Source organism: Taudactylus pleione, unplaced genomic scaffold (genome assembly GCF_031769625.1).
Source record: "Taudactylus pleione unplaced genomic scaffold, aTauple2 ptg000127l, whole genome shotgun sequence".
Lineage (NCBI taxonomy): Eukaryota > Metazoa > Chordata > Amphibia > Anura > Myobatrachidae > Taudactylus > Taudactylus pleione.
The window spans coordinates 14070753-14087597 of record NW_028284529.1 but is presented as its reverse complement, the minus strand read 5'-3'; the positions used below and the strand labels follow the sequence as shown (position 1 = coordinate 14087597).

At 45.3% G+C, this 16845-nt stretch overlaps 1 protein-coding gene across 1 annotated transcript in view; it reads right to left on the bottom strand.

Moving 5' to 3' along the window:
• Positions 1–13813, bottom strand: part of TTC39B (tetratricopeptide repeat domain 39B) — a 171122-nt gene extending 157309 nt beyond the window's left edge. The window contains exon 1 of the mRNA XM_088472626.1: positions 13470–13813. Within this exon, the coding sequence (XP_088328752.1) occupies positions 13470–13511 (42 nt within the window). The 5' untranslated portion in view covers positions 13512–13813. The remainder of the gene's footprint in view (positions 1–13469) is intronic.
• Between the last annotated feature and the right edge of the window lie 3032 nt (positions 13814–16845).

The window sequence follows — 16845 nt, the reverse complement described above, 5'->3', positions numbered from 1 at the left end:
ACAGGTGAGAATGATAAATAGATATTTGACAGACCCAAACAGTGCCCCATGACCTGTGGTGCCCTGTGCGATGGCACCGGCCGCACTACCCTAGCTACGGCCCTGGTTTGCCTGCCATTATTGTTATTTATTTAGCCACAATTAACTGGATTACTGAACTGAAACTTGACTTTAATGTGCCCCTTTGTATGATACTGTAATAACCCTCATAATATAGGAGTCTAAAAGGTGCCCATACACAGTGCAATGCACCATGCAGTGCGACTACCGATCCGTCAGCAGACGGATTGTGCTGTCACTGCCAGCAATCGTGCAGTCCTCACTGACCGCACGATATGCCGGCTCCCCCCCTTCTCCATCTGAATGGGATCGTACATCGCATCCCAGATCAGATGAACATGCGGGAAGATCGGGGGATGCAATATACGATCCCGCCGGAGCGTGCAGCACGATATCAGGTATGATATCGTGCCCATACACGGCATAATATAGCACCTATATCGTGCCGTGCCATCGGATCGGCACGCATATCGTGCAGTGTATGGTCACCTCAATAGGAAAGGGGACATGTGTGACTCCAACACACAAGTTAACCCCTTGTCACATTGAATCAAATAGCAATCAGGTCACCAGAACAGTTAGGGACTCTTATTACAAGGGCCATAAACAATTGCACTATGCAACAGGGAGAGGAGGAACATAAAACAAATCAGATATGTCTGAAGGCCTCATGGGCCATTTATTTGATAATTCTAGCAAATAAATTAGCATGCAATATAATATTCTTTTGCATCTTTCAATGCTTTAAGAAAATGCTATTAAGTAAATAATTTAGCTAATGGCTTCAGGCTGCTGTCCACACGGGTTCTAAATTACTTTTATTTTCACCCTGAGTGCCTCATTTTCATGGATTCAACGAAAACAGGGCACAAGGTCCCGTAAGCCATTTACATGTAGCCGTAGCCTACTGTGTTAAGTATCAGCTGTAAACTGTGTACGGCTAGGAATTAATATACAACACTAATGATATACGAGTACATATCACTAGCGATAAAAAAGGATATATTACTATAAATCAGTAGGGTAAGTTATTTATTGGCCTTCAGCAGACAGAGTTCATATATATATATATATATATATATATATATATATGTATATATATATATATATATATATAGAGAACAAATGACAGTAGAGAATATATATATGAACTCATTTAATTGCGGTCACAAAACCCTAGCTGTATGTGTCAACACTGATGATTACAGATCGAACAGTCTCCACTAAATGACATCCCAGTCAATAGGAGGCCTCTCGCTCTTAGCATGTCATAGTGACAGCACAAGAGCAGGTACATACATAAACAAGGATTGGTGTTGCACAGGGAGTGCAGCTTAGTGCTCTGCCCTCTGCAACTGCCCCACTGTAATCTGTATTTGGTGAAAACACAACCATCTGAAAGAAACTGCTGAAAATGCATGTAGTGTGTCAAATAGAATTATGTAACATCATCAAGTTGCCCAGGAAACTACATCATTGTCGCTACTGTTGTCTAACATGAAAGAGCATATATAAAGTATCAGAGTCAGGTTACCATGACTACAATCCAGACTCCATAAACAATCTGCGGACAGCAGACTACTAAAACTTCACAAATGGTAAGACTATTGGCTTACAAAAAACAGGGAGCATGCGCATGGCAATGGTATCAGATTATCATGACGGGATGGGTATGAGATGCCAGCGCTCAGGTTCCCGGCGGTCAAAATCCCTGTTGGTAGGTATCCTAACCCTCCCCGGTGCCTGGACCTTACCTCCCCCCTAGTGCCTAAACCTAACGCTTCCCCCCAGTACCTAACTTTAACGCTCCCCATAGTGCTTAACCTTAACCCTTCCCCCAACCCCCGCTATTTAGCTTCGGGATGCCGTCAGTCGAGATGCCAGCGGTTGCATGCCGGCGGTTGGGATTCAGATAGGTGTCGGGGTTCCTGCATCGGATTCTAAGCGCCGGCATTCCCTGTGCCAGGATACTAATCGTATCCCATCATGACTAACACATGGATGCCAGTAAAGGTCTGAGGTGTATATATATATATATATATATATATATATATATATATATATATACACCCCCAAAAAATAAGTTACATTTTGGGGTTAGAAAAAATATGGGGAACAAGTTTTAAACTAACGAAATAAATTCTGGAGGAGTTCCCAAGTATGCGGCAGGTATTTTAAAGGATGCGGGTCGTAGCGACAGGTGCATTGTTGAAGAATTTTAAAAATAGGGACTTAAAAATATGCTTGCACCCATTTTCATGTACCCCAAATTTGATGCACCTAGTTTTTTTTTGTACAGCGTGATCCTGGGATTAGAGTGCATCACAGTTTGAGATTAGCCCTCAGTGGAATAAGTCCTCTTTAGGGACAACAACTCGTCATGTGCCCATTGGATCATACAAAAAAAATGTTTTGGTCCTTCTTAGGGACAATATTTCGGCAGCTTTGTATCGGATGACATACAATTTGGATGTATATACCCCTGATGAAGTCCTAAATGGACAAAACGCGTTGGGTTGTGATTCTTCATTTGTCAGAAGGGAGAAACCTGCCGTAAAATTTCACCCTATAAAGGGGAAACAGCAGGACAATTAAATGCTATCTTTCACTGATATAATCAATGGAAAATTAACTGTGTAAGCAATTTTATGTATTTATATTTTTTTATGTCAGTTGGACAGAAAATTAATTTTAATAAATGTATTATTTACCATACCTAATAGTAGGCCATTGGGCCATATCTTGGGTGTTCTTTTTTCAGTGAGTGGGTCTTTTTTAGAAAGCTACTGTTTGGAGCCTATGGAATCTACTATCAACTGTGTTTGAAGTCTCTATTAAAGAGAAGAGTATCTAAAAAGGACAATATTGGACATTATTTTATTTTTTTTAAAAACTGAGCAATAATATTCAGACATTTATTGCGCCCTCTAAAGTGCTATATGTTCTATTTAATTTGTTAGGTTCCCACTAACAGGGGTTCCACTTGAGGTTCAGGAGCAAGGTGTGTAATATATATATATATATATATATTAAAACGGGTACTTGAAATGAGGACTCCAGACAGGCAGGTACTTGGTGAAGCAGTGTTTTTTTAATGGTAGCCGACACTGCACCTTAGCATACGTGAGGTTAGGCCTGCACACATACAGGCACATAACATAAAAGTAAGTGTCTCAGCACTCCTTGTGCTAATGTCTGTGGACCCTCCAGGTCCCAGCACCCTAATGCTAACCACCACCCCAGCCTATCGCCTGGCCAGATTGCCCAGCATCAGGAGCCATGAGCAACAGGTGTGTGAGAGTTTTAAACCCTTCCTGTGCTCCGGTGATTATTCTAGCTGGGTCTGTGCAAATGTGAAAACCTGGAATTCCACACATCCACTGCTAATGCAGAATGCCCAGGTTTCACTCCAGCCTCCCTTGGAGGGAGAAAGATTCCACCAGAACGTGGGTAATTCAGGTGAGAGACAACCCCTCTCACCACACACACTAATATATATATATATATATATATATATATATATATATATAGTCCATGTTTGGCCAGCACTCTCACTAATCAGAAAGTACAACTGTTGGGGTGCAAGTCCTCAGTGTAACCGTCAGGAGAAAGGGAAGACACATATAACAAAATAGAATAAAACAGAGTGCACTCACCAAGGTTTCTTTAGAAAAAAAGTTGTAATATAAGGCTTTATTCAGTACCTGTGTCTGCTTGTTCATAATGGGGCTGATTGTTCCTTATTTGATGTAATTTTTTTTTTGGTTTATATACTGGTGTATGCAGTTTTAACATGTTTTTTTATTTTTATCTTTCAGATACATTGGGGCAGATGTATGAAGCTCTGGAAAGTGATAAAGTGCAGAATGATAACTGACCAACCAATCAGCTCCCAACTGTCATGTTAGAGGCTGTGTTTCAAAAATGACAGTTGGGAGCTGATTGGCTGCTGGTTTATCACTTCCCTGAGCTTCATACATCTGCCCCCTTGATTGTAAGATCTGTTATTTTTAGTTTATCTTTATTTATTAAATTTTTTCATTTTATATTTGTAGTCATATCTTGTAATGCTGTATTGTTGTAAACATATGTGCTGTAGAAGTTTGTTACTTTTTAAATGAACACTGTTGTAAGCTGTGACAAGAAGTAATTTAATTTGTATAAGAAGATACACCTGCTTAATGGGAACAAGAACTGCTATTCAAACCCTCTTCTGAACAAAGCTAGCCAGCCTCCTGACAAAGTCTAATGACGAAATATGTTGGGGCGTGGCCTGGCATTGCCCTCTGCTACTGTTCGACTGCTTGACTGGCCGGATTAGATCCTGGAGACGTTCGGGTGAAATACTGACCTTATTGTTATTTACATCATTATTTATGCTTGCGGCGGTTCTAGACCGCCTACTTTGGTAAGCACTGACCTGGAGTTTCTGTCTTATGTCATAAATTCTTTGTTTATATTTGATGCACGATGTGGTGCCCCCTTTTGTGCTCTAATATTTCATATATAATTTATCTAACGAGAAATTGCCTGGGTGCCCTCCCCCGGTAGGAGCAGCTCTCACCATATCATAAAAATAGCGTCAAAGGCGGCACTCTCAGGACTTGCAATCAAACTATTATCACCAACAAGTCATCTTTATTGTATATTCCAACGTTTCAATCTCCCATTGGAGATTTTCCCCTGTCAGATTGTTACGGATCAGGGAATACAGACTAGCACAGTTGGGAGACCACACAGCAGTAGGGATTGGGGAATATATAGCAGCATGGAGGCGTATAGGGGAAGAAAGTGTACATGCATAGACCGAGTATAATAGTTTTAGCAATTCGGGAGCTGAATGTGTATTCTAAATGAGATCGATGTATGGAGTGAGAAGGATGTTGGAATCCAGTGGAATTGTTGCGGTGACCGAATGGGGAGATTGTGGGCACTGAGTGGGATGTGGGTGCCACATAACTGCTCAGACCTCAGTTGCATAGACTGCATGTGTGTATTCCAATGAGCACACAATTCTGTGAATTAGCAGCTCCACCATTTTGTGAGTGAAAGCAATCTCTTTCTGTGAGAGTGCTGAATCTGTACTTAAACACAGGGTGTGATGGCACACCATATCTGTATTGCGCAAGAAACACGTCCATTAAGGAGTCAGCCTTAATGATCGGAATTTCATTGCTTTTTTTAAGTTTGAGTGGCAGAAATTGAGTCGGTTTTGTGAAAATTTAGATCATGTGTAAGAATCCTTAATGGGACATGTGAAATCGGAAGGTTTTTTGTCTATGGAATTATATTGCTTTTTTTAAAATTTATTAACTCAGGGTTTGGAGGAGCAAACCGTGCCACCTGCAGGGGAGAAGGGCAACAAAATTGGACACAAGCGCAGGTGGAAAAGGGGCCGGCACACAGGAGGTGATTTGGGAGGTGTAGAGTGAGAGACGGCTGCAGGGGCAGGGCGGAGATCCCTGGGGAGCCCCCCAATAAAGGTATCCCCCTCTCCAGGGCACCACAGCCCTGGGCTGATAGCCCGAGGCTATCCCCAACACCCCTGGGAGGTGAGTGCGGGGATGATTGTGTAATATGGTGCAATATTGTCTTTTGCAGGAAAACTGTAGGTCCCAGCAAGCCTCCCCCGCATGATGGTACTTGGAGATTCAGCAAGCAGGGCATTTAGGGCCCACTGGTACCTGTAGTACACCTGTAAAATAAATATTTAAATGAACAGACTACATTGATTTTTTTTAAATAAAATGTATTTTGTCTACACCTTCACCTGGGGGGTGGCGGCCTTTAAGCTCTTTTTTGTGGCCGCTGGCGTCTTCGCCTGGCAGGCGGCAGCCTGTGTCAGCTCTTTGCATGGCCACCGCCCACTAGGATTTCCGGCGTCTTCACCTGGCGGGCACGGCTGCCACCTCCCCAGGGCTTCTGTTGTCATCTTCACCTAGTGGACGGCGGCCTGTGTCAGCTCTTTTGCATGGCCGCGGCCAACAAAGACTTCCAGCATCTTCCTTCTTCGAGAGCTCTTCATTGCTCCCTCCCGGCCATCGGACTAGCATGCTGCCTCCTCGCACTGGCTTATATAAGCCAGCAGAGGGTGCGAGGCGATGACGTCGCGAGCCAATCCATTTTTGAAATGCAAAAATTAAAATGGATTGGGATCCACTGCCGAACTCTGCAAATTGGCAGGCAAGGACTGGATCCTCTCGGATCCAAGCCCGCCACCAACGCCCGCACCGCCGCCGGTTCATCCACCGCCACTGGGTCCCACTGTAGCTCGCACCGCTGCCGGGTTCCCACCGCTGCTACCGCCCACTGCCGTGTTCCGGTGCCAGTAACGCCTGCAAGAGGCAGCCATCTTGGTGCACCCAAGTGAAGCCACAGTGAGTACACCTGCTGAAGGCACCAACTGAGGCTGCGCAACAAGTTGAAACTTCCTATCTGTATAATGGCGCATTCTTGAGGTAATAGTTTAAAAACTGTAACTTTCTCAATTACCTGAACCCCAAAAGCACCTACCCTGGAACAACAAACCCCAAGTCAAAATTCATCCCCTACCCTGACTTATTCTTCCCCAAAAATCCCCCATAGGCTACAGCAGAAAAAGTGTTAGAAAAAACTGACAGTTGGAACTTTAGATTGTTCCCAAATCCTAATTTTTTTCAGCTTGGTACCTCCAACAGCTTTTGAGGTGCTGCCCCTTAAACACTATGCCCCCCCCCCCCCCTCCCCTCCGGAATGCTCTATTGAGATTTCCGATTTTTAGATTCAGCCTTATTATAAGGGCACTAATATATATATATATATATATATATATATAAATAAATCAAAAGAAGAGGAAGGGATTCACACCACAATTAATAAAATATAGTGTGTCATTTTTTCCCAACAAATTAAACGCATTTGGGCGTGGCTTCTGGTGACGCCACAACATTGCCTCACGGAAAGTGGAGTCCTGTGATCGGGACTCCGTACACTGTGTTTATCGCGGATAAGGCGATTACCTGTTACGGTCCTACTGATACTATTGTGGCTGTGCTTGCTAATGATCCTGTATGCCGAATTGTTATAACTAATGTGTAAGTCTTTTGTGTGTGCTATAATTAAATACACTCAATATTTTACTCATTGTGGAGCGCATCCCTTCTGCTTCTTTGATCAGAAATCCCTGCACTTACTCCTGAGGAGGAGGACTGAACTGAAGGGAGCTGCAAACGATTAAATATTCATAAAACACCGAGAGGACTCACTTCCATACTAACATTGGACTAATAACTTTTTGCACATGGTGAGATATATATATATATTCCTTCTGAGGAAACCGGGGTTTTTGACTACCCGGAGAAATGCGTCAAGGAAATCCGCTTGCTCCTGTCTGACCATTTCTGATCCGGTTGTCTGAGTACTGTCCCTGCATGAGGAGTTTATCGTGAGCTCTTGGAGGCTGATTGCATCCACACTGGTGAAGCACCTGTCGCTATGGAGCGCTCAGTCATCGGCTCCCAGCCTGCCAGCACCGCCAGTTCCACGCTCCCGCTGACGAGCGGTCAGAGCGTTACCTCCTCCAGGAGACCGCACCTGCAGCTTCTCTTTCGGGACATTTGGACATTGGAGAGACACACTGGTAACTATCCTGCATACACGCAAGCTATACTCCCGCTATTAGCGGTGGAGCTACTATTTCCCCATTTCATCTGCACATTGCTATTTGCATGTTGATTTCTTGTTCGTGTCCAATCAGTGACTCCCGGCAGCAGCCACCTTAATATTGCTGGCTCTATTTTATCATGACAACCAGTTCATCTATTACATATTGACTATTACTGATTAATTCAGGATCAGTTTTAAACTTTGTTTCCATCTGGAATAGACTCATTATTATATCCACAGCTTGGTCATATTGTGTCCATATAGGACTGTTTGATTATTACACAGAATACTGCTCATGTGATATTCATGTTGGAATTGTTATCTTTTATCATCTGATTTTTATTTACTGCTATTAAATCTTTTGTTATATTTTTATATTGAATTGTTTTTTCTACAAACCAGCGCTCCTACACACCTTTTTTGTATTCTATATTCAGCAGGTAGCAGATCCTGCTTGTTAGGAGCTGCCAGTTTGGATTAGCATTGTGTTTTTGTTTTTTTAGTGCACTTTCTATTCTTTGTTTTATGGGATGTAGTCTGGAAGCCGACGGTCTAAATGCTGACCGCCGGATTCCAGACACTCTAATCCCGGCGGGGTACTAATGAAAGGCGTCGAAAACTCGACGCCTGTCATAACCATACGCCGGAAGACCGACGCCCAGCATACCAAACAAAGGTAAGCCAGTCGCCTACAGCCGCAGGGGGGGAAGGGGGGGGTTAGGTTTAGGGCTTCCGGGGGAACTTAGGGATAGGCACCCCCCAGGGAGGGTTAGGTTTAGGCTACTGGGGGTTAGGTTTAGGCTAGGCGTATGGGGGGGTTAGGGTTAGGCACCCCCCGTGGGACTTAGGCACCCCTAAGGGAGGGTTAGGGGGTAGAATTAGGATAGCGATACTTACCTTAGGGACGATCGGGATCTTCACCCTTGCAAGGTTCCGCTGTCGGGATTTGAATCGCCGGCCATGTGTGTGTACCTTGGTCCAGCAACACCTACTGTCATTTAATTTTCTTTCACAAACTGGTGTACTACTGGTTGGTCATGATGGTCATGTGTCAATGTTTGTATATTGCTCATCAATGCAAGGCCATTCTTTCACAGAGTGCTCTCAGTTCTGCCACATAGGTAAATGATGATGTAAATATCAGAGATCATGTGCTGAAGAGGCTGAGCACAAATGACAAGAATTGCACTAAATGCATTTATAACAACCCTTTTTCTTGATCAACAGGCCTATAATAGGGGGAAGTGCCCCTTTGGGGATCCTATAATGGATATACTAATGAATCCCTGACATTTCTGCCTCTTTTACAACATAACAATGGGTGTTTGGAATTTCAAAAAGTAATGGTCCTAATAAAGGGCCACTACCTCCTAATGAAAGACGCAATCTGATGTGATTTTTCCTTATACTATAGATAATCCTGAGGAATGCATCATTTTTTCTTCTCTCCAGATATTTGGTGTAAAAATCAATTTGGGATGCAACTAACCTCAAATATATGACTTTTAATCATCTTAGGTGGGAGCAAAAATCTAACTAAAGTGCAGGCCACGAGGCTGTCTGCCGGCATAGCGCAGCGCTAACAGCCTTGCGGCCAACACTTTGGTCAGAGGATGCTGGTTTTCGCGACTAAACACCCAAGTTAAGTCACGATAACCGGCATTCTCCTACTTATCATCATCATTTATTTATATGGCGCCACAAGTGTTCCGCAGCACCATACAAAAGTACATAAACAAATACAGTAGGTTGACCAGTGACTTACAGTACAATACAATACAATACAGGACAAGGACATGGATATTATACAATGCTACATTAGCAACCATAACACCCAGATAAGCAACAGAGCATAAGCAACCAAGTGTTAGGTGCCCTAGTGGGGAGTAAGAAGTAAATATAAAGTATGAGTCAAATTTGCGCTATAAAATAGCAGCCTAATAGACACTTTAAAAGGACTTCTCCTAAAAATCCTAACAAATAAGATACATAATATAAAAAAAGTCACCAAAAGCGCTGTTACCATACACATGTCCAAGTGTATTCACCCTGTTAAGGTGGAAATTCTGTCCAGGTTATTCCCTAATAATGCTTGTCCAGAGAATAATAGTTCAACAATTTATAGTGCTAAGGTACACTTCAGTGGTTAGATTTTCAATCTACAGAGGTGTTCCCAAGTCCACTTTAGGGAGTTAGCACACTTCTGAGCTTGGGTGGAGGCACGTTGCATGTCCAAACCCAAAAGTTACAAATCTTTTGCTGTAACAGAAGCACAAAACCTACTGACCAAATAGGAGCAACCTCCACCCAAGCTCAGAAGTGTGCTATCTCCCTGAAGTGAACTTGGGAACACCTCAGTAGATTGAAAATCTAACCACTGGGGGAGTAAGAAGTAGATTAAAGTAAAGTAAGGAGAAGCACAAGAGGATAGAGGGCCCTGCTCATGTAACCTTACATTCTAAAGGGGAGGAGCAGACAAACAGGTGTAACATAGATGGGGTGGACAGACAGGAAGTAGCATGTAGCAGCAAGTTAAGATGAGAGCTCATGGCAGAATGGTGAGGTCACCTTACGGCAGAGCAGGGTTATCAACAGGGCGGCCGCCCCAGGGCCCCCCACACATTGCTACATCACTAGCATGGGGGGCACTGTGACATATCTGCACTGGGGTTTCTGTGTGGTCATAATGTGAACTGTGGGCCTTACAGTGTGTTTAATACATTTGTGGTGCTGGGAGTATTTACACAATACTTTTTAATAACATCGCCAGCATATCTTATTGACATTTTTTTTTTGCGTATGGGCCCCCACGTTAGTTGCCCAAGGGCCCCCACAAACCTCAATCTGGCCCTGCCTTACGGCAACCAGACTGTAATATGGATGTATCAGTGTATCCTGGAGGGAGGGAGCTACATGTACACTGTAATTCCATAGCCGCTAAGAAGCTTGAAGATTGGCCTCTGCCATTATGATCTACTAACCAGAAACATTTATAGTATAATCTAAGACTTAAGGTGTCACGGCCAGGGTATTTCAGCATGGCGCTAGGCGGGTGTTACCTGTGAGGTCGTTGTGGCGCGGGCTGTCTGGTGGCGGAGCTGGTGTCTGACGGGGGGCTTTGGCTGCGCGCGTTGTTGTGCGGCCCTGTTGTCACTCTGCGCTGGTGAGGCCTGGCGGCGTCTCCGTTCCGTTTGGCATGGGCGCCGCCATCTTGCCTTCTGGCCATGTGCTGCGGCTGGCCAATCCTGGTGAGTCACATGTTCCCTCCGGCCAGTAACAGCACGGCATGGGGTATTTAGGAAGGGTCAGTGCCTTCCTTCTTTGTTAGTGCAACGTGTATCTCAGCCTAGCTGAGAGGGAGTTCTCTGTGCTTTCCTGTTCCTGTGAATTCGCTGTCTGCCTGTCAGCTCCTAGCTCCCACTGGACTACCCCGCTTCCTCCATCACCCTTGCCCATACCTGAGTGCCTGAGCCTGCTGACATCCTGCGCTTCAGTTCACTACCTGTATACCTGGCTTGTTTATTTTCAGTTCACTACCTGCAAACCTGGCTTGATTATTTTCAGTTTCACTACCTGCACACCTGGACAGCTTTAATTGTTTCTACTTGGACATTAACCCTTTTACTCCCACCACAGAACTCTTGTGCACATTATATATTCCTGGACTTTTATTTACTGCCATTATCTGTCTACTCAAGCACTTATTAAAAATTCTAGTTTTATCTGCTTCTGTGATCACTCCTGCTACCACCCCGGGTCCACAAACAACCCAGAACATCACATAAGGGGCCTATCCACTAGGCGACCTGAAAGACAGAACGACTAGCGTGCACTGAACGGCGTTCACTGAATGTCATTCAGTGCAGGAGTCTGACCTCCTATCTCTGAACATGCCGAACCTGACGATCGTCGTCAGGTTGATGGGCATGTTCCGTAGATAGTCGGAATCGGCAATGACCCAGCATGCACGCGCATCGCTGGTCTTGCCGGATATCCATTACACGACTTTGTGAACAATGCGACCAAACCCTCCTGGTTTTGGTCGCATCGTTCTAAAAGTCGTGTAATGGATAAGCCCCTTAAGCTGTATTGGAATAACACCCACCCATTGGTCTAAAACAGGCCTGGACAACCTGTGACTTAAGTTGTTACATTTGTACTAAACAGCGCGTTGAATAGAATAGCTCAGGGACCAACTTCATAGAAACAGAATTAACGGCAGATAAGAATCACTTGGCCCATCTAGTCTGCCCCTTTCCATTTATCCTTTTGGCAACTTCAACCCTATTTGCTCCTTACGTCTCATCGCTATTCACCTTGTGCTGAATTGAATCGCCTTCATTGATGTCAGAAATAGCTTCCCTAAGCAACATACCTCCCCCCAATCCACATTATGAAACTGTTATTGATGTAACATTCATAGGAAAAAAATATGGGATTCAAATTTTAAATTCTCAACAACAAAAAAAATGCTTTTAAAACTGACAAAAAATATTTTGCAAAAACCAGAACTACAGCCACTGCACTTCTCTATCTGACGTCTAGTTGGTAGTCATGGTAACCCGATGCCAATGCTTTGCATATGCTAACCCTTGCTAGCCAATAGCCTGGCTTGATTCTATTTAGCAATCTGGATGCATTATATATTTATTTATAGTGGACAATTGGCTGCATGAAAAAAGTAAGTGAATGGAATTTCATAGTACCACAACTGAAGCAGCAGGAAAAGTGCAATAATTAGGGGCATATGTAAGCTGGGATCCAGGCAGGTTAGCTCTCAATTGACAATTATAGCGCAGCCCACATCTGAATCTTGCACTTAAATTAATCTACCCCAAATAATTACATATTCCATCAACCGTGAAATGAAGATAAAGTGCACACTACTTTATATATATATATATATATATATATATATATATAACATTTTATCTTTCATTGTCTTCGGACATATGAAATAAACACAGAACCTAGGTCTGTGACACCGATTTGTGACTATTTTAATGGAAACATTTGCAGCAGCTCATTTTCCAGATCTAAATATAAATATCCTCTGGAGCCAGTGATGTTATAGTTACACAAGGTTTGCATCGTGCATCACGTGTCGGCTGTTGCTGAGCAGGGACACACATGCACATTACACACATGCATGCACATCGCACAGCTGGGTTTTTCCATAAATCTACAAGGTAAATATACAGTATCACACAGCATCCTCCACTGGGTGCAAATAAGCTACAAGTAGCCTACGTTTTCAAGATTAGAGAAAGTAGCTATCTAGTACACTCCTTTGTACTTGAAGATGCTCTGTAGATAGATAGATAGATAGATAGATAGATAGATAGATAGATAGATAGATAGATATGCATCTCACTGTCAGCATTTCACCAAAGCAACACTATGCTAATGATGATTGTAAGTAAATGACAGCCCCTGGCTCACACCTAGTGGAACGACGTAACACTGACACCTGTTACCGCACGCACAGCCTAGGTGAGCCTAGCATTACTAGCACAGAAACAATATACTTTGCCCCATGTCACGGAGCGGGGAGTGGGAGGAGGAAGTGGCCAGCATGGGGGAGTACTAGTATAACAAGCCATTACTCATAAAGCACCATCCAAAGTTACCCGGTGTGCTGCCAGCGGGCATGGAAGTGCAGGGCTCCTGTAGCACTACATGTATAATGGAGACATACATATATGGCTATAGCCATAGCTCAGACCTCCCTCTCTGCATAGAGGCACACAGCAGTCACAACGTACCTCATCCGCCTCATTCTCTGTCCCATTGCTCACAAACGCCATGTTCCTCTCCTCTCAGCCGGGATGAGCAGTGACAGCCAGGAGCGCTTGGTGTGTCCTTAGTATACTGTATACTGGCAGCAGCAGGATTTGTGCCTGCCCGGCGCTCTGTAGTAAGGAGCAGCTGAGACCCTGAGCGAAGCAGCTACAGCCAGGCTCGCAGCTTCCTGAGTCTCCTCCCTTTCTCGTGTGTGTACCCAATGTGCAGCACTGCCCCTGTAGACACACCTTCTGCTGCTAAAACATTTACTACACAGTATACACTACATAACACTCTACACAGACTAGAGTCATCCTGAGTCACTCGTCTAGACTTTAGCTGCAGGGCTACAGGGTTCAACTACATAGGGGCATATTCAATTGTGTGTGAGAATAGCAAAAAACCCGAACCTGCGAGGTTTTTCCTGAATGTGCGGGTTTTTTGCTATTCTATTAGGTGTGTGGTTTTTTAAAGAACACGCAGCGGGCGGTTTTTTCCACGCACCTCATGAGCAAGGGTTATTTTTCCTAAAATCGATGATTTAAGGAAAAATCACCGGGACTTGCTCTGACACCCCAGCGGCACCCCCCTGAGGACTAATTAAGCAATTGGAAGTATCCAATTAGCTTACTTAGTCCTTACTTACTCACCTTCCTCAGCACTGTCTTCTGCAGCAGGGTGAGTATGTAAGTGTGTATGAGTGAGTGTGAGTGTGTGTGTGACCAGGGCCGGATTGATGGCCACATGGGCCTGGAGATGAAAATGACCAAGGGCCTATTATGAGAAGCAGAGGCGGCGTGACCAGTGCTGTGTGGGTGTGGCCAGTGCCATGTGGGCATGCACCCCCGATGCCTGTGGGAATGTGGACTCTCTGTACCAGTGTCTCCCTAAAAATGTAAAAGAAAAAAAATCCTTCATTTTGTGAGGTAAAAAGAAATTAAATTTTACTACTTATGATTTATGGCTGACCGTGTGGAGAGCAGATGGCCAGTCAACATCATGTTGTCATGACAATGGGCCTATTTTTATGTGGAGGCTTGGAGCTGTAGCTCCATCCGCCCCATTGTTAATCTGGCCCTGTGTGTGACCCCCGGTGCGGTGTGTGTGGCCCCCCCGGAATGGGTGCTGGGAGAACTACATCTCCCAGCAGCCCTTGCTCCTCCCATAAGCCCCTGGACTCCCAGCAGCCCCTTCTCCAGTAAGAAGAGAGAGGGGGAGCCGCAGAGACCCCCTGCCAGGTAGGTGTTTTTTTTTTTTTTTATAATTTTATGCGGCGCAGGGTTTTCAGAGCTGAAAACCCTGCGACCACAATTTTTTAATTGAATACCGCGGGTAGCGGGAGCGCGCATACCCGCGGTATTCCAGAATTGGGCGCGAGGTGCGCAAGGTTTTTAACTCTCTAAACCTCACGCCCAATTGTATATGCCCCATAGAGTACATGTCCCTTTCCTATTTCCTCATCCTCTCCTGACTCTCACAGGCTGAGCTACCTGCTGTAACTAAAGTAACCTTTGTCTTATACACAGGTCCTCTCTCTGCTTTAACTATAGCAGCCTCTGGACCTCATTCAGAGGCGCTCGCAAAATGCGAGCGTTCGCTCTGAATGAGGGCGGATCTATTTTCCGGCCTGGACTCCTGCCCGCGCGCTATGCTGTGGGTGACCACCCACAGCTTTAGCGAGCGGCCAGATTGATGGTCGCGATGGTCAAGCAACGCGACCATCGGGGCTTGCGACGAGACCCTTGTGGTAGGGTCTCGTCTGCCGCAAGCCCCAGTGAGCTTTCAGCTCTATAGGAACCGGCAGCTCACCACTGACATCACGAGTGATGTCAGTGTGGCCGCACCCAAACGGCAGGCGTTCCACCGGGAATGCCTCCGTTTGGCAAGCCACCCCCCCCGCCCCGCCTACTAAACAGTGCGAGCTGTCGATCACCATCGACAGCCGCCCCTTTTGTAGTAAGCCCCGGAGCGAGAGAATTTCTCTCGCTCCGGGGCTTGCGCAGTGCGGCCGCTGCACGTGTGCAGGGCCTCTACATCGACCCGCTTGCGAGCGGTTCTGAATGAGACCCTCTGTCTTATGTACACGGGGACAGGTCTGTTCTGCTGTAACTCTAGTAAAATAAAACAGAAGCACCATTATTTAAGTTAAAATAAATAACATTTGGATATTTTCTTTCATTTTAACCAATGTTGTTATCTGTTTGACTGAGGCAAAAAGGTTACATCAGGGAAACCTCTACGACAAACAAAAAGTAATATCTGTCGGCCCTCCCTGCCAAATCCCTCTCCATCTGGCCACCTCCCCAAGCACCTTCAGTCACATGCTCTTTTATTTAACTAACACATTTAAAAATATTGTTATACATGGGACTCGAGCCCATCACCTCTCACTTGGCAGTCAGACACCTTACATTTGGAGCTATCTGCCCCATAATTTCAGATGGCAGCCCTGAACAAAGCCACCAATTCCAGTCCCAGGTGTTTCCAGCACACCTCGAGTACCTTTGCCGGTGAGTTCAGATGCCAGCGCAGGTACATACATGCAGGGCCGCCATCAGGGGAGGACTGCTGGGACTGGAGTCCAGGGCCCGTACCCTAGCTGAACAGGGGGGGGCCCGCCGGCTCCTACCACCTCTGCCCAGTCTGCTGCAGCCCACACTACCCTGCCGCCAACCCGGGCCCCATTAAGTAGATGGAGAAGGTAGCCAGGGCCCGCTTAGCCGTTCCTCCACCAACATAGAGGACACTCCCTGGCCCCTTTGTTAAATAAGGTTTGATATGGAGTTGTCGCGGTGAAGAGCAGTGTCTGCCGGGGAAGAAGGAGAGAAGAAGCCAGAGGGAACTCGGCACCTTCTTCAAGGAACTAAGGTAAGTGTGAAAAAGCGGGCAGGGCAGAGATGACTGGATTTAATACCAGGGGGACGGGGGGAATTGTGAAGTGGGGAAGTAAACTGCGCAGAAGAGAGGACAGAGACTGGATTTAATACTGGGGGGGGGGCAAGCACAGGAATTCTAGAGGGGGGTTTCCCAGTGGCAAATGCAGGAAAGTGAGGGATAGGGACACAATGCATGCACATGGGGGAAGAGGGCAGAGAGTGAGGGATGCTTATGGAGAGAGGGCAGAGAGTGAGGAATGCTTATGGGGGAAGAGGGCAGAGAGTGAAGGATGTAAAAGGATTAGAGGGGGACTGCAGTAAACAACATGGGGGAAAGTTGCCCAAGCTCTTTGGCTGGGAGGACACCACGCACTGACTGCCTACCTTGGTACCTGGCGTCAATTTCCCGCATAAAGGGTAAGTCAAACAGGAGAGACTCGCTGGATTCCAAAAATCCTCCACATAGGTCACCATGTGGGTC